The 22,249-nt window shown below is 34.9% G+C and overlaps 3 protein-coding genes across 7 annotated transcripts; 2 read left to right on the forward strand and 1 right to left on the reverse strand.

Annotated features, from left to right (window-relative positions):
• Positions 1-2,641: 2,641 nt before the first annotated feature.
• On the forward strand, positions 2,642-7,051 carry LOC140980829 (auxin response factor 9-like). Its single transcript, XM_073446887.1, has 12 exons — positions 2,642-3,150; positions 3,262-3,380; positions 3,560-3,655; positions 3,846-3,902; positions 4,058-4,210; positions 4,306-4,390; positions 4,546-4,636; positions 4,943-5,107; positions 5,912-6,025; positions 6,106-6,178; positions 6,268-6,421; positions 6,507-7,051. Exons 1-12 carry the CDS (start codon positions 3,099-3,101, stop codon positions 7,049-7,051), a joined length of 1,704 nt encoding a protein of 567 aa, XP_073302988.1. The 5' UTR covers positions 2,642-3,098.
• Positions 7,052-7,883: 832 nt separating this feature from the next.
• Positions 7,884-10,482, forward strand: LOC140980272 (26S proteasome non-ATPase regulatory subunit 8 homolog A-like). Of its 2 annotated transcripts, none has more exons than XM_073446004.1 (6): positions 7,884-8,101; positions 8,629-8,707; positions 8,816-8,918; positions 9,408-9,668; positions 9,961-10,072; positions 10,250-10,482. In XM_073446004.1, exons 1-6 carry the CDS (start codon positions 7,997-7,999, stop codon positions 10,388-10,390), a joined length of 801 nt encoding a protein of 266 aa, XP_073302105.1. In that variant the 5' UTR covers positions 7,884-7,996; the 3' UTR covers positions 10,391-10,482. The 2 variants fall into 2 exon arrangements, with proteins under 2 accessions (XP_073302105.1, XP_073302104.1); XM_073446003.1 differs by having other exon boundaries at positions 7,889-8,101; positions 9,405-9,668.
• Positions 10,483-11,103: 621 nt separating this feature from the next.
• Positions 11,104-17,839, reverse strand: LOC140980964 (bZIP transcription factor 16-like). Of its 4 annotated transcripts, XR_012176013.1 has the most exons (14): positions 17,608-17,836; positions 17,166-17,268; positions 17,016-17,069; positions 16,868-16,942; positions 15,735-15,824; positions 15,575-15,634; positions 15,303-15,472; positions 14,917-14,971; positions 13,318-13,354; positions 12,945-13,234; positions 12,111-12,166; positions 11,939-12,016; positions 11,724-11,849; positions 11,104-11,427 (listed from the first exon to the last, which is right to left on the reverse strand). XR_012176013.1 is itself a non-coding variant. In XM_073447113.1 (13 exons), exons 2-13 carry the CDS (start codon positions 17,235-17,237, stop codon positions 11,368-11,370), a joined length of 1,167 nt encoding a protein of 388 aa, XP_073303214.1. In that variant the 5' UTR covers positions 17,238-17,268; positions 17,688-17,839; the 3' UTR covers positions 11,104-11,367. The 4 variants fall into 4 exon arrangements, 3 of the variants coding, with proteins under 3 accessions (XP_073303214.1, XP_073303213.1, XP_073303215.1); XM_073447113.1 differs by lacking the exon at positions 12,111-12,166 and having other exon boundaries at positions 17,688-17,839; XM_073447112.1 differs by lacking the exon at positions 12,111-12,166 and having other exon boundaries at positions 17,608-17,835.
• Between the last annotated feature and the right edge of the window lie 4,410 nt (positions 17,840-22,249).

The raw sequence follows: 22,249 nt of genomic DNA on the forward strand, positions 1-22,249 counted from the left end.
GCTTGTTAAGAAGCGACCCTGATACCAAGTTCTTGCGGATGTCAGGCACAAACAACACATTGTTCAAAGTCAGTTCTTTTCCAGATGTCATCTTTAGGATAACTTTCCCTTCACCCTTGATCTCAGAAGTGGCGGAATTTCCCATGAATAACTTTTCCCCATTCATAGATTCCTCAAGAGTAGCAAACATCTCCTTGTCGGAGCAAACATGGCGAGTGGCACCAGTGTCGATCCACCACTCCCTTGGATTAGAACCCACCAGATTAACCTCTGATATTACAGCACATAGATTCATGATCGAAACCTCATGAGCAATGTTCTCTACCACATTCGGCTCTCGGTTTCTCTTCGGCTTCTTACACTCAGATGCCTTGTGCCCCATACCATCACAATCGTAGCATTTTCCGGAGAACTTTTTCTTCGAAATGCCTCCCTTGGGTCCCATGTTTAACCTTTTGTTGGAAGAGGAAAATGTTCTCTTTTTCGAGCTTTGACCATGCTCGACAACATTTGCCTTAGCAGCAATAGGAGAAAACAATCGTCTTTCCGAGCTCTTATTGTCTTCCTCGATACGAAGTCGAACAATGAGCTCCTCAACATTCATCTCCTTTCGCTTGTGCTTCAAGTAATTTTTGAAATCCTTCCAAGCTGGTGGTAGCTTCTCAACAATAGCGGCCACTTGGAATGATTCGCTCAAAGTCATCCCCTCACCGTGAATCTCGTGAAGAATCACTTGGAGTTCTTGAACTTGGCTGATAACCGGCTTTGAATCCACCATTTTAAAGTCCAAAAAACGACCAACAAGAAATTTCTTGGCCCCGGCATCCTCGGTTTTGTACTTTCTGTCAATAGATTCCCACAGTTCTTTAGCCGTTTTCTTTTCGCAAAACACGTTGTAGAGCGAATCGGTCAATCCGTTTAGTACATAGTTTCGGCATAAGAAATCAGAATGATTCCATGCCTCAACCGCACTAACAGAATCAACATCTCCCTCACCCTCGTTGAGTTTAGGAGCCTCCTCAGTAAGGAATCTTGCCAGGTTCAGCATCGTCAAGTAAAACAACATCTTCTGCTGCCACCTTTTGAACTTCTCAGATTTTTCACCGTGACTGGCTGGAACAGTAACCGCAGCAGCACGTGGGGTACCATGAGGGACAACTTGAGGAGGGACAACATGACCTGTTTCCCTTTGCACACTGGTTTCAGTAGCCATATCTGAAACAACACGTAATGAGTAATCTGTTTTAAGATTGTTAGAAAAATTGCTAAAACCAGTAGCGTAAAAATAAACTTGTAGAGATAAAGTAATAACCGAAACCAGTGTGATGTTTACAGTATGACTATTATGTAAAAGAAAACAAAACCAAACCAAGGCCTGTAGAATGTACAGTTTCCTTAAAACAGATTCGCCCTCTCCGGTATGTGCTTCGAGGTTTCAGCGGACGTCTGTTTCCCAGGATACAACGGAACAACCAGCAGTGACTTAGCACGAGACACTACTACGGCGAACTGAAAACGTACCTTTACTTTATCACCGAGATTTTACGAGAGGCCAAATGGAAAGATAACAATATGTAATGCAAGAGAGAGCTTGAAAGAGAGAAAATTTCATGTACTAGAAATGAGGAAATGAACCCACTATTTATAAGCCCCAAAATGCACACCAAGAGTCATGGAAGATTAATTAACTCAATTAATCTTCCCATTAACTCAAGAATATGAAGAGTCAAAACTCTTCAATTACCTCAAGAATGTGGAGAGCCAAAAGACGCTCCCACATTCATGAGACACAATTTTTTATTCAACCTTTAAATTTTTATTAAAATTTCCAACACCCCACATATAAGAATGGATATAGATAATTGAATATAACCCTAAATGACCGATTTTTTTAACAGTGTTTAGAGACATCGTGTTTTTAAAAATTGAGACAATGGACGCCGCCTAAAACCTAGACGACGCCTTTTAGAATAATGATTACCATAATTAGTTCGTGTATTAATTTGGCTAAATTTGCTATCAATAGTTACATACTTGTACTCCATTTTTTAATTCCAATTTTTAAAATCACCTCAAGAAGAAAAAAATAGTGAATTATTTTAGTTTTATATTAAGATTTAGTCATATTAAAAATGGACTTAAATCTAATTGTTTTAAATAAAAATATAATATGATTTAAAATTAGTATTCAACCAATGATTCGAGATGAGATTTGTTAAGGTTGACTTGGACGTATGAATTTGAAAGAATTTCAAATTTATCGAAATACTTTCTTAAATACAAATACAATTCCTGCTATTTAAAAAAAAAAACCAAATAAGAATTATTAGTGTTATTTTTGAAAATAAATTATGTCCACAAAAAGGAAAAATAAAAAATAAAAATAAAAATAATATTAAATAAGTAGCCTGTAGCCCCCAACTTTTTTCTTGTTTTACAGTTATGGCATGTGTCCAAACACAAAAAACTAACCCCACCAAACTATTTTCCACCAAAAATATGTCGTCATTCGAACCGGCTAACCCGGATCGAACCCAACCCCTTAACCACGGTTAAATCCGTTGGCGTTACACACCACACGCAATGTGTGTGTGTGCAGTGAAAAAGGAGACAACCAAAGCCAAACCACGTACTGTGAAACTCACACAACTCAATTACTCGCAATTAATAAATAAAAAACTTTTAAACAGGAGAGAAGCAATCAATCAGGGCGTATTTTAAGCTGTTTCTTGGATTGTTTCGAGTCGTTTCTGTGACTGCTCGTGCTCCAATATTTATTTTCTTTGTTACTTTTACATTTGCGGTCTTTTTCGTTTTCCCGAGGCAGGCTTTTTCTGGTTTTAGTGTGGTGGTTGAGGTTTTTATTCAACTGGTACTGCGTTTTTGGGGAGATAAGTCTACTGGGTTTTGTTGGTTGCTGTTGTAAATTGTGTTGAAGTTGTGTTTACGAGTGTTTGATGTGGTGAATTTGGTGCTGATGGGTTAGAATTCGATTCATTTTGTGTTGTGATATTATCTTTATTTTGGAGTTTTGAGCTTTTTTTAGAGGATCTTGAGGTGGATTCTTTGGTTAGAAAGGGGAGTTTTGGTATAAATTAATGGCAAATACCGGATCATTTTCTCAGCAGCAGAGCAGATTTTCGGTTGAAGGTCAATTTTTTGAAACGACTTGTTAATTTACACCGTCTTTTTTTCCCCTTCCCGAGAGTTGTTTTTTGGCTATAGGTTTTGAATTTAGTTATTGATTTTGGTAAATTTCAGGGACTGGAGGCAAGGATATGCTGAACGTTGAATTATGGAAGGCTTGCGCTGGTCCTTTGGTGGATGTTCCGAAGGTTGGGGAAAGAGTTTACTATTTTCCACAAGGTCACATGGAGCAAGTAAGTTGTGTTTGAATTTATTTCCATTTCGTTTTTTGGAAGAAATTTTTGACTTTGGGGTGTTTAAATTTCAGATCTTTGTATGAAATACTGGACTTTAAAAGTGAAATTTGTTTTTGAATTTATTTTGTGGCATTCTTCTTGGGTTTCGTCTAAATTTGTGTGTTTTTTTTTTCCAGTTAGAAGCATCAACAAATCAAGAACTGAATCAAAGAATACCAATGTTTAATCTGCCTTCAAAGATCCTTTGCCATGTTTTCAACATTCATCTGTTGGTATGGTCCCCGCATTAGCTTTTCTTGATGTGTCATGCTCCTTTACTTTTTGAAAATTCGAATGTTATAAAACTTTCATACACTTTTTTCGTAATTATCATACTTTCCCGAATTAGCAATTGAAAGACTTTACTTGTTAATATGAATGGTATAATGGTTTGCTAATTTTATGGAATTTTATACTTTACAGGCTGAAAAAGACACTGATGAAGTTTATGCACAGATTACTTTGATGCCAGATACAAACGTAAGAACTTATTCGCTCTACCTAATTTCTTTTGGGAATTGTTTAAATTTTATTTTTGTGCTTTCTTTTTTTATTTTCTTTACGTGATATTCAGCAAAATGCTGGCAGGTTTAAATCATGAATTTTACTTAAGTTTTATGGTCGCATATTTGCAGCAAAATGAGCCAAGAAGCCTTGATAAATCCTCGGAGGAGCCTCCTAGACCTGCAGTGCACTCATTCTGCAAGGTTTTAACTGCGTCAGATACAAGTACCCATGGTGGATTCTCCGTCCTTCGAAAACATGCTAATGAATGCCTGCCTCCTCTGGTAACCCTTCCTTTTTCTCCTGATTACTCATTTTCATATCTGGTTCGTTTTTTTGAATAAATTTTCACATTGTTCCGCTATTGCTCTTTAAACAGGACATGTCCCAACAGACACCAACGCAAGAACTAATAGCCAAGGATTTGCATGAGGTCGAATGGCATTTTAAGCATATTTTTAGAGGTGATGTCTGATTCTGACTACAGATTACTCCTTTGACTCATTGGCAAGTTGTTTGATTCATGAATTCTAATAAATGGTTCAAATATGTATGATAATTATCGTGTATTCTATATTCCTGATTCAACGCTGACATATATTTAATGTAAACTCATCAGGTCAACCTCGAAGGCATTTGCTTACGACAGGATGGAGTACCTTTGTTACTTCCAAAAGATTAGTTGCTGGGGATTCGTTTGTATTTTTGAGGTTCTCACTGATGCATATTATTATGATAAATTCAATTTTCCTTGCTTTTCCTGCTGAAAATCAAACATGTTTTTTCCTTGATATAGTTAGTAAGTAAAGATGATGTCAATCTCTATACTACTTGCTTGCGAAAAGTTGCTGTTTTTTGTTCCGTTCTTTTTTTTTAACAATGTCTATATTATATCTGTGTTTTCTGAATGTTTTCTACTTTTATTATCAAAACATACTCCGTAGTATAATTGTTGTGAGTTGGCAACCAGATTTTTTTTTTGAAAATTTGGTCAAGTTATGGCCTTTTCTTTCCAGGGGAGAGAATGGAGAATTACGTGTTGGGCTCAGACGCCATACCCGTCAACAAAGCTCGATGCCATCGTCAGTTATTTCAAGTCAGAGCATGCACCTCGGAGTGCTTGCCACTGCATCTCACGCTGTTTCAACTCAAACACCATTTGTTATTTACTACAAGCCGAGGTCTGATACAAGTTTACGTGCAACAATGTTTATGTGGTTTAGCTCATAATGTCCTTATTTGCTTTTTCCGTCTTAAAACTTTCCAGAACAAGTCAGTTCATCATAGGCCTTAACAAATATGTTGAATNCATCAGGTCAACCTCGAAGGCATTTGCTTACGACAGGATGGAGTACCTTTGTTACTTCCAAAAGATTAGTTGCTGGGGATTCGTTTGTATTTTTGAGGTTCTCACTGATGCATATTATTATGATAAATTCAATTTTCCTTGCTTTTCCTGCTGAAAATCAAACATGTTTTTTCCTTGATATAGTTAGTAAGTAAAGATGATGTCAATCTCTATACTACTTGCTTGCGAAAAGTTGCTGTTTTTTGTTCCGTTCTTTTTTTTTAACAATGTCTATATTATATCTGTGTTTTCTGAATGTTTTCTACTTTTATTATCAAAACATACTCCGTAGTATAATTGTTGTGAGTTGGCAACCAGATTTTTTTTTTGAAAATTTGGTCAAGTTATGGCCTTTTCTTTCCAGGGGAGAGAATGGAGAATTACGTGTTGGGCTCAGACGCCATACCCGTCAACAAAGCTCGATGCCATCGTCAGTTATTTCAAGTCAGAGCATGCACCTCGGAGTGCTTGCCACTGCATCTCACGCTGTTTCAACTCAAACACCATTTGTTATTTACTACAAGCCGAGGTCTGATACAAGTTTACCTGCAACAATGTTTATGTGGTTTAGCAACAATGTTTATGTGGTTTAGCTCATAATGTCCTTATTTGCTTTTTCCGTCTTAAAACTTTCCAGAACAAGTCAGTTCATCATAGGCCTTAACAAATATCTTGAATCTGTAAACCATGAATTTGGAGTTGGCATGAGATTCAAGATGCGTTTTGAGGGGGAGGATTCTCAGGAGAGAAGGTTATTTTTCACCATAAACTATCTTGTTATGAGTTTGCATCTTTTGAATGGCTAAAAATTCTCTTTTTCTGAGCAATCAGGTTTTCGGGTACAATTGTTGGTGTCGAGGATAAATCTTCCAATTGGGAATATTCTAAATGGCGATCACTAAAGGTTCGTGCTATTGCTGATATGCTGGCTTCTGTTTCATACTTTCATCAACCCGGAAATTCTCCAGATTGCTGATTGCTGTTAATTTCCAGGTTCAATGGGATGAACATGCATCTATTTCGAGACCTGAAAGGGTTTCTCCCTGGGAGATCGAACCATTTGTGGTGTCAACACCCACAAGCGTTATTCAGACCCAGATTATGAAGAATAAAAGGCTCCGATCACATGTTGAAATCCCGGTTCCTGGTTAGATTCTCTTTCCGGTATTTTTCCGTATTTCTTCTCCAACATTTTATCATAACCACATCATTTCTTGTAACTTATATTTTAGAAACACCAACTTCAACTGTGTCAACTGCCTGGAATCTGGGTCACGAATCCTTTCAAATTAATTGCAATCTTGAGGAACGAGGGAGCAACCACATGGCTATTATGCAAGCTACACCCCATCTAAATACTTCTTTGAAAATGATTACTGAAGAAACGGAAGAAAGTAAAGGTGTATCAGCTAGGTCTATCATTTTAAACCCTTCAGCGTCAAACATGGGAAAACAAAGCAACAGTCCTTTGTCTTCCCAGAATGAAGCAAAGAAATTTGATACTGTTGTAACATGTCGATTATTTGGGATTGATTTGAAAAGTCCTTCACTTGTGAACCTCTGTGAGGACTCTCCTCCAAAATCATTGGACACACCAAATGACGGTGGCGAAGTGTGTGTTCCAAGTACGGTATTATCGTGTTATTCAGAGCAAAAATATGGTGGTTTCCAGGATTTGAAAAACATGAAGCAAGACCAAGTGCAAGTACCAACCAAGGAGGTTCAGAGCAGACAGAATCAAAGTCATTCGTTTAGNAAAAAAAAAAAACCTATTTAGTTATCAAATGACAAAACTATAATTTAATGTTGCATAATCATAATTTCAGTCTAATCTTGTGTGTTTATGTATCATAAATAAATCAAAAATTGAAAAACAAAATATATCAAATACATAATATTTATGTATTTATGTCTGATCGCTAATCTCTTACTATTTATTAAGTGTGGATATAATATAGCTGTATCTATTTTTTTATAAAAAAAATTCATTATTTCAAATTTATAGGTTATTCTCTCATTAATTTTTACAATTATGATATAATATTTATTTAAATATAATCAATTCAAATTAGAATATATAATAATTTCAAATTACAGTATAATTCGTTATGAATTTTTATAATTATAATATTATCGTTATTCGAATTTAAATTAAATTAATTATAAAAATAAATTGAACAAACGCATAATTCATGCAAAATAGTCACCGGTATGTATAAAACACGAGCAACGCTCAGATGGCTTGTGTAGGGATGACAATTTCCTTCGAACTCGTTGGAGGATTCGATACTCGACTCGAATAGAAGAGGATATGAAGGAATTTTTAGACCCGATTAAATATTCATAACTTAATTGAAACAATTTAAATTTGAAAAAATTCAATTGTATATGATAATAGGGTATTTGGGTAGAGTATGAGGATGATGATGAAATTTAATATCCGATGGGTATGGGGATGGATATGTGGATGAATTTAATAAATGGGTATGGGGATGGATGTATGAAATCCGACCCATACCCTACCCATTATCATCCCGAGGCTTGTGGTCCAACATATCAGGGTCAATAAATTCGGGTCAACCCGATCTATTAACATCCAAACTGGTTAGATCCATTTGCTTTCAGCACACTTCTTACTTCTGCATATCGCAGAGGGGCGGATCCTTTTATGTTCTTCTGAAAAGCCTCAAATTTTTTTGAAGAAAAATCGTTGAAGACCTCAATGGATTCGAAAATCACAGAGGTTTCCCAAATGTTTGATAGGTTTCAAGCGTCTTTCATGCGGAAGGATTATGATACTTGTGATAGACTCCTCTCGCAGCTCAAGGTAAAGTTTCCTTTTTTTTTTTTTGGTTCGGAATTCAACTAATTTTTGTAAACATGTATTGCTCGTTGTTTGAAATAAACGTTTTAGGTTTCTGGATGTGTAATTTCTTGTCTTCGGTGACTGGTGTGAGACATGCTACGGTTAAAGTGTACAGAGTGGGGATGACTGAAATATATCGATTTTGCTTCATCTAATGGTAGGGAGAAGCTCCGGTTTTTGTAATTAATGTTCGTACGTAGCTTTATGGTTTAGCACTTTTGCCCGAAATCAGTACACGAAGTTAGATCTGGATATTTATTTGGGCTAGTGTGGAAAAGTGTTTTTGCTGGAAATTGAATTTGGAGGGGTAAGATCAAGAAACATATAGGTTTAGATAGTTCCAAGTGAAACGCGAGGAACTTGATTTTCTTACAAGTTCAATTTGGAATGTACTTAATTTAGCACAATGGAAATTATCATTTCTTTGGAATTGATTGAGATTGATATTGCTACTTGCTAATGTATGGTGTATTGTGTATTTTTTGCAGGTTCTATTGACTGAATTTAAGAGCCTACCTCCTTTATTTCAGGAAACACCAAATAACATCCGTGAATTGACGCTAGCAAGTATTGCTGTCCTTTTATTATTACTCGTATCTTTTGGATGTTTATCATTACATTCGGGATTGATTTTTCTCAATACTTTGTATGTCTTTTGCTTTGACCTTTTTTCAGGGCATATATATGAATATGCAGTTATTCTCAGTGTGAAAATTGAGGATCAGGATGCTTTTGAGCGGGATTTTTTCCAATTGAAACCCTACTATACGGATGCCCGGTAACTTAACTTGGTTTCTACTTGCTGGCACACATAAGTTTATTACATGTTAATTTGGATAGCAGAGAATCAGAAATCAGGTTTTAATTTATTTGCGGAAAATTATATAACCATGCTCCTCTTGGTTGGCTCATCTCTTGTGATGTCACAAGCTTTTTGTGGACGTCATGGTTCTTTCATCGGAATATTGATGAATCAGCATTAATGTTTAAGAACTGAATCCTATCACAAATATTTTAGAGGTCATGACCTAATTAAACTAATTTAGTAATTGATGATTTTTCTATATTCAAAGTTTATATTCTTTGCTGCTTAGTTTCATGTCTTATTTGAAAATCGAACTGATTTTTTCCATGCTTTCATATTTTTATTTCGCGATGAATTATAAGTTGACAACCTTTTTAATGCATAGACTATAGAGCAATTTGAAGTGGTGTGTTTTAAGTTCTCAGGCATTTGTTTTTACCATTTGATGTAATGGAACAGTAGTCGTCTCCCACCATCAGCTGAGGAGTATCCTATTTTGGGTCTCAACCTTTTGAGACTTCTTGTGCAAAACAGAATTGCCGAATTCCACACCGAGTTGGAATTACTTCCTCCCAATGCTTTAGAGAATCCTTGCATCAAGCATGCAGTTGAGTTGGAGCAATCTTTCATGGAAGGAGCCTACAACTGTGTATTAAGTGCTAGACAAACAGTACCTCATGAAACATATGTTTATTTCATGGACTTACTGGCAAAAACAGTCAGGTAACATTTCCTGATTGAGTTGATTTAGTAGTGATATAAGCATTTCTGTATTTTGGTCATACCTTGCGATTTGATATACTGATCTTTTCCTTTATCCTTTTAATTCCACTTGTTCATTGTATTTCCTACACAATTGGCATTTATTCAGACTTCTCTTTGTGAACCTTTGGTTCCTGTTTTTGATCCTATTATGTAATTTAAATTATAGCCATTAATGTGATTATATGCCTTTTTCATTATGATAAGACCAAAATTCCACGTTTTTCGGGACTTTATTTTTTTTCGGTGGTAGGGATGAGATAGCTGGATGCAGTGAAAAGACATATGATTCCCTTTCAATAAAAGATGCAAGGCAAATGCTGCTGTTTTCTTCGGACCAAGAATTATCCGAATACATCAAGGAGGTAAAAATTGTTGCCTGTATTTTCTCCAATCCCACTATAACTCTAGCATGTTACCTCTCAAGTTGGCTTCTGAATATGACGATGTAAAATGTCTATTTTTCTCTTATCATAGACTATTTTTCTATCTTGTTATTGGTATTGGAGCAGTGATACTTGGTATGATGTTGGAATATGCAGGAGCGTACCGAGTGGGAGATCAAGAACGGGTTTGTATTTTTCCAAAGATCTAAAGAATCGACACCTTGCAAGGAGATTCCGTCTTTGCAGCTGATCAACCAAACACTCAGTTATGCCAGAGAATTGGAGCGGATTGTGTGAGAGAGGAGTTGTTTGGTGCTTCCATTTTATATTTGATCATTTGCCTCAACTGTACCTTTTAATTGCCAATATATTACTGTGTTTTGATTTTATTGCTCGTTTCCCCTCTTTACCTGATTATTCTGCTCCCCCATTCCATTTTTTTTTGTTTTGCAATGACTTGAGAAATAATGTGATGGTAGTTAGACTTTGGCTTAAGCATTGTGCTTTTTCCCATATTTCACACTCTAGTTAACTTTATCAATTTTCATCTTGTAGTATAATTGGGGCTCTAAACAAGGTTAGTATTTTTTTTTCATATTTGAAACTCAAAATCAATTGGAGAGAGGCCCTATAAGAAGGGCATAAATAAGTTGATATTAAACAGAAAAAATTGATTTCAGGGTCGATTTTTGAATAATCAAACCCAAAATCGAGAGGTTGTAGTTCTTCCGCTGACTTATGAGCGGGCTCAAGATTGACTAAAGGTCGAACGGTCGATCGACTTTTTTTTATATTGAACTAAACTGACAAATTTTACACGAATATGCGGTTGTCATTTTTACATGTATATTCACTACCCTTTAGTTTTAGAGCTGTGATTTGATCTTACCACGACACAGCAGGCCCATAAAATATCACAATGGCTGAATTGGCACGTCAAACAATAACTATTAACCAACAAAAAACATCAAGCTAAATGAAGAAGGGCGTGTTTTGTAGCGTAATATATTCCTGGAACCCTTCCTATCACCCATTTTAATAAACATATAAAATACAATTCAACATCATTTGGTAACAGAGTCGAGGGTAACGACACCTGTCATCAGCTCAATGGCGGTTGTGTTCATCCGACCGTGAAAGATTCGGTCAAAACAAACACGATCAACAGTAATAGACATACAGATTCTGTGACTAAAAGGACAACCGAGCTCTCAACTATCACTATATCACATGTCCTGCATGTGATCTCCTGTCTATTAGGTGTTGCTGGCTGATCACTGATCACCTGGACTGCACCTTCGATCTTCTTGATCAGGTAGTTCACCAAGTCGCTCCTGAAAACCACATTTGGCAAATTATTACCGGCAAGAAAATGTGAAGAAGTGTACCATAAAATGATCAATACTGCTTCCTCAAAGCCCCAGTGAATAAATAGTTCTCGAATAAAATGATTTTCATACTTGGTCGAAGTATTGCCGAAAATCACCAGTTATCAAAAGTGTTATGTGGGTGCATACTTCTAAAGTGAGTACTGAGGAGCACATGCCACAACAAAAACTGAGCATCGGATTTTGTTAGATGTACTTCCCAAGTACAGTAAGATTACAACAGGCTCAAATACAGATAATACCTCGAGTGATGCATTCTGGGCAAGAAGTTGCTCGTACTCATTCCTTATCCGAGCCAATTCTGTCCTCAGAGATGCATTTTCTTCTCTCATTGCTTCTGCACGTTGGGCAAGTTCATCACATTCTGCCTGATTCCGCAACCAAAAACAAGTAACACAATCAGACATAAAGGAGGCTTGACTAACTAAAATGAGAAATGGAAGTATTTGCCAATTACCTGCTTGCGTAGTCTAGATCGACGAGCAGATTCCCTGTTGGACTGCTTTCTTCTCTGTCTTTTGAGCTCCCGTTCGTCCTGGACTCACAGTGAACATGTAGAAGGTCAAGGTCCAGAAGGCAAAACACAAGAATATATTCTCTATAGAGAGGAAATAATATCAATAACTCACAAGTTAAAAAGGAAAGCATAGACTCTGTCGAGACAGCTTAGTATGTACTGTGCGATCTAGAAAAATTATCCACAGTAAAAAACCGATATCCGATCATTAAAAAATACCCATCGTCTTGATCATGCGAAGATTGTGAAATTAGGATGATAAATGGTGAATCGAATCATAAAACTATCAGAATTCGTCATTAGCTCTCCAACAATCTTCGCTTTTATGATCTTGCACTGTTACCGTTCAATGTTCTTCGATCCATTTTCCATTCTGCTTTTCTTCAGATGCTCAATCAACCTTTTATTTTTAGCACACAATGTTATTTGCAATCTTTGATAATGTGGATGGATACATGTCGGTAATGAAAATACATGAAAAGTAATCATCATTGCATGCACCACAAATGGAAGTCGTAAAAGAGCACGCGAAGCAATGATACAAAAGTACCATCGTTACTTTAACTTTAATATGTCACGGTTAATACGACTGTTTCCATTGTTGATGCAACTTTTTAATGGCTCTATATGTTCCTTACTCAGGTATTCGTTGAAATAAGACATATTTGACTTAATATCTGGAGAAGGGTATTCGACTGGTCTGTACAGGTGACCAATGAGACTATTTATAGGCTCTGGGCCGCCTATTATCATACTCCAACTGATTCATCTTTAAAAATAAAAATTATCCTCATATGACTAGGATAATCTCCATCTTAAAGGATTAGAACAATCCTCGTCATATCAAAACCTATTTTGGCAACTTCAAAACCAAGTTATAATAAGAATAAAAAGTGACGCAGGGCACCCACCAGTTATTAGGTTAAATAAAGAAAAGAATTGAAACCTGTATCCAGGGCTGTGCCTGAGCATTGTCCCGTGATCCAGAAGAGACCATTCCTCCAACAACTGAAGAACCAGGTACCTTTCCTCGCATTGGAGGCATAGCAGATGTCGGAGCAGCACCCCAATAATCCATTCCAATGTTTAAGTTAGTTGTGGGACCAGGAATACCACCTACAGCCCCTGATGCTGGCATTGGCATAACAGCCATTGTTTGATTTACCATAGGGTGAGGCACAGCCATCCCTCCATTCTGAGAATTGTGAGCAGCATTGCTACTCTGAGACAGTTCAGCTGTAGCAAAATAACACGAGTCATGAAAAGGTTCAGAAACTGGGTTAAGACAGCAGTAGAAGTAAAGTCTACAAGAACCGTACCTGAATCTTGTTGGTCACCAGACTTCTCTGGCAATTCCTGCAAAAATAATAAAGAAAGTTCAGACGGAACAACAAGTGTGATCTAAATCTCTAAACACACATGATTATTTGCAATCTTATCAGAGGATTGTAATAGCTTTCTAACAGCTAGGGGAAAAATAGAAAGCAGGAAACCCAAAACCCTATCCGATCAGGTGAAAACAAGACCAATTAAATTTGATCCACTTAATTCCGGTCAGTAACTGGGCGGTAAATGGTAATAATGAACCTGATGCGACTTATAACCGTGTGGCTTTTTTCATATGGAGCAACCAAGACCAGCCTGGGGTACCCACCAGCAATTAAAAGATATATGTTTCATTTTTGTACCAACATTTTTTCTGTACCTATTTTAATTTTGTTTTAGTAATAAAAAATACGTGATAATTTACATTTTAAAGAGAATCCTGATTTTTCGACATTTCTCTCAATTCTACGTTTATACATTTAAAAAATCAATGTTTAAAAAAATATGTCACCGGGCTATAGTACTAGGCTGGGTGTTCACATAGGAGTTTTTTAACACCAATAGTTCCGAGCTAAAAGTACCTCAGCCTGATCTTCTGGGCGAGTTAATTTTTACTTCTAGGCTGAAATTAGTTCACCCCGAGTGACAGGAAAAGAAAAAACAACAAACGTAAACTTATCAGGGGCCATAAATTTTCAACATACAAAGCTTATCGTGGGAGACTCCAATATTTCTTGTTTCTCTAAGAAAGCTGGAGTTGTTGGTCATTTCCTATGGTCTGTCAATTCTTTTTGGCCAGGTACTATATGACCCAAATATACAAAGCAAATATCAAAGTCACACTTGATTGCTTGAGTATGTGAAAACTGCTCCTTTGAAAGAACACTTGAGCAACATTCAAGATAACCACAAAACGTGAATTGTCCTGAAAATCGTTCATTTATGCTAATTATTAAGATGGACTAATGAAGATATCAGAATTTTCTTTACAAATTTTTCTTTTGTAATATCCAAACTTCGAGAGATAATGACTGATCTTTGATATAGCAACTAGTAAGAAAGTAGTATCTTCATGTTTAAAATGGTGCAAATTTCATAGGACAACCAGACTGCTAATATTTTGTGATTACTTGAGCTAGACTCTAGAGAATAATTTTTTGTAAGTTCTATATTTGTGAGTGATTACTACAAGTCGTGTTTGTATGGGATCACTTGTCTATCCAATATATATCCCAGTACAACTTACTGTGAATTACGTTTTCTGAATACAGAGTACAGCACCTAATAAGTTACTTCTATTGTGTTTAGACATTATTTGATCCAATCTAAACGGATCTACATCTGATTCAAGAAGAATCCAAGACATTATTTGATCCAATCTAAACGGATCTACATCTGATTCAAGAAGAATCCAAACTACACAATTGCAAACAAAAATGTGTCTCAAGATATGATGATCAAGCATCAAAACTTTTCAGTTGATATATGTTGAACGTAACATTATTAATTAATTGATGCCATGAAATACAAAAAATTAAAGCACAAGATTGTTAATTTTTAGCAACTTGTAAAAGTGCAAATGTAAAACTTACATTTTCAGAATCAGCATCACTTCCTTCACTTGAACCTTCACTTGCACTTTCAGCACTGAAGATTTTGTCAATCAAACAGCGCGATTGAGAAATTTAAAACAATGTTCAGAACCAACAGATTATTTTAAGAAAAAACATAGGTAACACAAATTCGTCCTCATAATTAAATAATTGATAGGACAAGTACCAGCAAACAAAGAGAAGGAATGGGAAGGAAAACACAAAAACAACATAGATGATCCTCTCCAGGACCTACCCCCCCCCCCCTCCCCATCAATTAACAAATTTGTGGATGAGTGAGCTTTCATATACTAACAACATATGAACAATGATGTTTATTTATGTCCCTTAACTATGTACTATGTTTTTTCACACATTGACCATACCTTTTGGAATGCGAACCATTTGCAGAGGCACCTGACATTTTGCCAGGTTCATTATTCTTCCCAGTGATCATATTTAAACTGCCCAAACTTCCCTTGGATCTTTTGATTGGCAGTTTTTCCTTCCCTTCAGATGACTTTCCATCCACCTCCATGTTGCTTGGAGAGTTGGCCTTTATGTACATATAAACATTCATTTCCAATTAGTTCATGTTGCATATATCACATTGAAAGAAAAATGGAGGGAAAAAATCTCAAGTGCCATGTTGACTCACGGAGGCTTCAGCGACACCGTTTGAAGAAGGCATAGTGAAAGGACTAAAAGGATAAGATCCCTAAAAACAAATTCAAAGACACCAGGTGTATTAAGGAAGATGCACCAAGATGAACTTAAGCATTAACATGCTCAACAATAGAAACTTAAAGAAAATGTACCGGAGCCATAGTTGGATGTGCATATATACCCCCATGAGGGTACATAGCGACGTATGGATGTGGAGGGGTGCCATAGGGTGGAATAAATTGCTGCAATTTGCAGAACACAAAATATATACATGATTGTCAACAGAGCCTAAAGTAGTAAAAAAGCAATCATATAGAAATATAGAGAACATAAGAAATTAAGTACAAAGGTTACAATTCCAAATATTAATGTAGGTAAGTGTATCAGATATTTTCACTTAATAAGGCTAAACGCAAAATTGACAATTAGAAATAATCGAGGAGTTCACGAATAAATGGAGTTTTAGATACCATGCGCTGGATGAACCTGCTTAGGCATGAATCACGGTATATTTCGCAAGAAGTCAAATTCTACCACAAGCCATAATAACAACATACATATCTACCTCCTGCTTATGATATGGATATAAATCTCTCCTTTCTCAAAATTTTCCCTCGTCCACAGATAATTAGCTCAAGAACCAGTTTCTAAAATTTTACCAAATCTAATTTGGAGCCATCTTTGTTAATCAAACTCTTATCATCCCTGAATCACCAATTCTTTATGTTCACACCTCCCCTCAATACCAGAAACTCCGGAAAAGCTAGTCGGGAACCGATACTGGGATAAGTTAGCTAAGCAGAAATGTTTTGTCACATGGCTCGATACTTGTTGGACGCATCTAAAGTTCACTGTGCAAGACTTTGTTTCCGTTGGTATCTCATTGGAACATTGCACTATGATTTCTGAAAATTCACTAGTAGAACTAGAAGCACTCAAAGCATGCATATGTTATTATTCCAATAAACCACGGAATTTTGGAGCAATGCAACTTGTGAAATTTATAAAGAGCCCTACTTCATTTCTTTACAGGGTATGAACAATATCATGATTGCATAGGGGATACACTACAGCTAGGCAGAAACTTATAACAATAGTAAAGCGACGTCAACTTATTGTAGTCTTCAAATGTCATACGTTGAAATTTAGGTTGGCTAACTATTTATCCTAAGTTAAGTTCTCATCTCCGATAACTCTATGTGCATATAAGCTGATATATGACTTAAAAAATGTAATAATTGTTAGATTATGCGTCTGAACAAAAACAAACCAAGAAATGTTATACCTGAACACCCCACATGTGAGGGTGGGCCTGTGGACTTGATGCCAAGAAACCAGGTGGAGGCATAGGAGAATATGCCTACATAACCACAATCCACACCATATAACTAGAAAATTCAAAGTTAATGAGGTACAACCAGATGAAAAGTAACCTGAAATCCAGACCAATCGGCAGCAACCATGCCTTGAACAGCTGGAGTACGTTCCTGGAAATTTCCCCAAAAAAATGCAATATTTCAAATCATAATCTAGTGAAAAATACCATAAGAGTACATGATACCAAGAGCCACCAGCAGGATAACCTGTGAAGGAGTCTTTGGTTCCTTCGCTTCTTTCCCCTCCTTGGAGGATTTATCAACTTCACTACTTCCCATGTTTTACGCTACACCACCTCCTCCAATATCACTATAATCATACGGCCACATACGCATTTAGCAAGATGCTCTGCCCGTGTTAAAAATGAAAAAAATTTACCCGGTCTTAATATAAAAAATGACACACAGGAAATCAAACTCTTTCCCAGTTCACGAAAATTCCAAAGTAATCACTTGCAGACAATAACATAGAATTGTAAGGATGACGAGAAGGCCTTCAATACCCAGATGAGAATCATAAAGCAAAAAGGCTGTAATCGTCAAGTAAAATAATCATACGTTGAATCTCCACAAATTACAATCAGACGCATAGGCAGATGCAAGGAAAATATTCATGACGCATTAACTTATCCAATACTAGGATACAAACCTGGACAAATATCACCATAAACTCACGTGAATCAACTGAATTAAAGAGCTGATAAATAATTCCAAATTCGAAACATTTACCACGAAAAATGAACCCTAACTCGGTAATCTTAAGCAACTAGAATCCATCAGGAGTGGACTTTTGACAACTAAATTTTGACGGTTAGGGCTAAAGAGAGGAGAAAGCTAAATTCAACAAAAATATCATATTTCACAATGGGATTTTCTTATTTCTCTTTCGATTTTATTTTCATGAATTAAAATATTAATTTATTTTTTTGTTCAGTTTTAATTTATTAATCTTTTACACTAGACTACGATAGGGCTTATGTTTTGATATTTAATTTTTTTAATAAATTAATCTTTTTACGTTTAGTCATTAATTGATGTTGATTTAATATTGTTAGTGAATATCATAATCAACTATGACAAAAACTTGTGTGAGACGGTCTCACGATTCGTATTTTGTGAGACGGATATCTTATTTGGGTCATCCATGAAAAAATATTACTTTTTATGTTAAGAGTATTACTTTTTATTCTGAATATCGATAGTGTTGACCCGTCTCACTGATAAAGATCCGTTAGACCGTCTCACATGAGACCTACTCATCAACTATTTACATATTTGTTGATTAATTTTGAATCCAAAGATGATTGCTTAAAGATAACTTCAAAGACGTCAATCAACATATGATTAAGTCGATTAGAAATAATATTTAATTTCAATATGTTGTTTTAGGTGAAAATTGGAATTTCATGACAATTTAATTTATTTAAATCTAATAAAATTCAACTAGAAATAGTTAACCAGATATATTTAAATAAGATTATGAATTATAAAAATAGATTAATACTTAATTTAGGAATTTTCATCATGATTGAGTAAAGGTTAGATAAGTAATTGTAATTTAACATGTGTGACATTGTGAAGTTTGGTAAGATTGTAGTTTAGTATCGCTAAACCGACGTTTGTGGAAATTGAATAGCATAAGAATGACTAAAGAATTATGATGATGGTTTGTTCAGTGATGCTAAACTAATGTTGCAAGGTTGTTCAATGCTTAGTAAATCAACAAGTATTTTCAAGGACAAAAATGATACATAGTGGAATAGTTTCGTCGACCGTACCATTAGAGATCGGGTCTGAATCTACTCAGCAGATGAAACATGTCTGGTTTTGTTCACAACTATTTTAGTTAACTTTTATACGTTGATTTTACTTTTTCCTCTTTTTTAAAATTTTTTCAATTTTAATCACCCTCAACTATAGTTCATTCAGTCCGGGCATTGACCAACTCACCGCATAAGTTTTTAGATCTAAAAATTGAAACAAGCAAGACTTCATTTTTACCTCACCGTCGACATTCATTGTTTCAGAAGTCGCTAATACTTTTAAGAAAAAGGGTGTTCTTGCCCAGATCCAAGTTAGCTTTCCCACCCTCTAATTTTATGTTTTTTTTCTTTATAATTTTGTCATTTTTTTTATTATGTTACACAAGAACAAGGAAATAAGTGAGCAGTGTATTTGGTACAAATTTTGAGGTGAAAAATCGTCAAATATTTTGTGAAAGTGTGTGTGTGTGAAGACATTAGTGGATGCTTGGTACAATTAATAGCCATGTGAGAATAAATAAATCAAGGAAAAAATGAGAGTAGATGGGGTCAGTAGGTCTCTTGTGAGACGGTCTCACGAATCTTTATCTGTGAGACCGGTCAATCCTACCGATATTCACAATAAAAAGTAATACTCTTAGCATAAAAAGTAATATATTTTCATGGATGACTCAAATAAGAGATCCGTCTCTCAAAATAGGACCAGTGAGACCGTCTCACCCAAGTTTTTGTCTTCTACTATATGTATACAAAATTTAAAAGCAATTATTTGGTATGACAATCCAATCGCATTTCCACAATCACAAGCTTTATGTCTTCTACTATATGTATACAAAATTTAAAAGCAATTATTTGGTATGACAATCCAATCGCATTTCCACAATCACAAGCTTTATCTCCAACCCCAAATCTGACCGGCAAAAACTTGTGTGAGACGGTCTCACGGGTCATATTTTGAGAGACAGATCTCTTATTTGAGTCATCCATGAAAATATATTACTTTTTATGCTAAGAGTATTACTTTTTATTGTGAATATCGGTAGGATTGACCGGTCTCACAGATAAAGATTCGTGAGACCGTCTTACAAGAGACCTACTCATAGTCTAATTATTGTCTAAGTTCAATGTAATTAAAAATTAAAATATATGTACACTTTTAACCGTTTCCTTTTCATTTATCCTGAAGCAAAATTTAAGTCCAAAAATCCAGTGTTTGCGAGCATTGGGAAGAGGCTCGAGCACAAGTTATAGATTTAGTTGGGCTTCCTACAAGGGACATCGCTGCAAGAAAATGCATTGAGAACATTTGATGAATTTATGGAAAAAAACATATTTTTGCCACATGTAACTCTAGTGAGGAGACATGTTCAATTCAATGTCCATTGCAAGTTCGAGTGAGAAACAAAATCAAAACGAAAAAAATAGCTTAATCGGTAGATGCTCAAGTAGATGTAGCACGTGTGCATCACAAAAATGTATTAAAAATGACATAGATAAATGAAGAGCTCAAAACAATACTAAAATTCCTACAATTTAATGACGATAATTAGAGTTGTTATTGTTATTGATATATTGTCTTATANGTTTGGATTTTTTGTATTACGGTTTGGTTATTACATTCGGTTATTACGGTTAGTGTAATAAATTTAGTTATAAATGAAGTTTTACGTTATAAATTTTAAAAAAATATAATAAAAAACCACAATCAAATTGGTTTTGATTATCTTACAAAAAATTAAAGTAAAGTAATCAAAAGGCATAGCTATAATTCTTGTAACAAATTTGTTAAGTATCTCACAAATATCAAAATAAAATAATAAAAAATATAGCTATGGCAATTGTAAACAATAAAAAAACCTAATGAAATTACTTATATTAATTATTTATTAAATTACTTATATTAATTTTTTATTATTTATTATATTTTAAATGGTCGGTTCGGTTTTTTCGGTTTTAAAATTTCAAAAACCGATAACCGAACCGAAAAATCGAAAGTAAAAAAAATCAAAATCATAATCGACCGAAAAACCGTTTAAACCGAACCAAAAAAACCAAAATTTATGGTCTGATCGGTTTTTTGTAAACCGTTTAATGAACACTCCTGTACATCTCAAAAATGTATTAAAAATGACATAGATAAATGAAGAGCTCAAAACAATACTAAAATTCCTACAATTAGAGTTGTTATTGTTATTGATATATTGTCTTATGTGTTGCAACTTATTGTAGGAAATTCGAATCAAATTTAAAGTATGAATGAAAGTTATGACTCATGAATGTGAGAGTGTCTTTTGACTCTTCGTATTTTTGAGTTAGTTTTGGTTCATGATTGTGGAAGTGTCTTTTGACTTTCCACATTATTGAGTTAATTGGAGGCTTTTGAATCTTCATATTCTTGAGTTAATTGCAAGATTAATTGATTTGTATTTTGGAGCTTATAAATAGTGTGATAATTTCCTCAATCCACATGTATAAAATATATTTACAAGCACACTCAAAATCTCACTCAAACATTCTTTTGCATTTCATATTGTTAGCTTTTTATTAGGCATCCATTAAGTTTTGGTGATAAAGTGAATGTACATTTTCAGTTTGTCGGTGTAGTTACATCGTGCTAAGTTGCTGCATGGTTTTGTCGGCGTATCATAAGAAACAGTTGTCTGTTCTGATCCTCGAAGCACCTTCGGAGGAGAAAATCTATTTTAAGAAAAATATACTTCGTACTGACCAAGATTTGAGTTACTGTTTTCTTGTTGTTCTTTTATACTCAATATTCATATTTTCAATAGTGTGCTCATTTTCGTTTAGTGCTTTGGCTTTACGAGATTGTTTTCGTTCATTGCTTCTATATTTTTGTTATTAACAATTTGGCTCACACATATTGACTTTAGTTTGAACAGAGCTTGTTTCATGTATTATGGATATGTTTTTTTGAATGTGCGACTCGAATGTTCAATATTAGCTATTATTGCTTAATGTATTATCGAGATGTTGTCCATTCTCTTTTTATTTTTCTTTTCAGTTTAATTTTACATTAAATTTCATTATATCAACTTTGGCTTAATATATAATTCTCGTGCCTACGAGTAATTTTGTGCCTATCATACTAACACTCCATTATTATTTACTTTTAATTTTGAAAAATTTCTATACACCAATATTAACAATAATTTAGAGGTCACATGTCCTCCGTTTCAAATGCCCATAAATGCATTTTTTGTGCCTTTCTCGTGAAAACTTTGATATGAACAATCGTACGTGTCACTAGTTTACTAAATAAAAAGAAAAGTAGCTTTTTGATGCATCAAAATGATAAATTTCTAAGAAATATTTCAAAATCATTCAAATATCAACAAAGAAGGTTAGGATCATGGACCCCTAAATTTCACAATCCAAAAGAAATTCAATATTAGGTATAAATTTGAATATTTTGTATAAGCCAATTCCAAATACATTTGATACTACTAGAGTTGGACTACTTGATTTTGTATAAGCCAATTCCAAAAATAAATATAATATATAATACGT

Source organism: Primulina huaijiensis, chromosome 7 (genome assembly GCF_012295235.1).
Source record: "Primulina huaijiensis isolate GDHJ02 chromosome 7, ASM1229523v2, whole genome shotgun sequence".
Classification (NCBI taxonomy): Eukaryota; Viridiplantae; Streptophyta; class Magnoliopsida; order Lamiales; family Gesneriaceae; genus Primulina; species Primulina huaijiensis.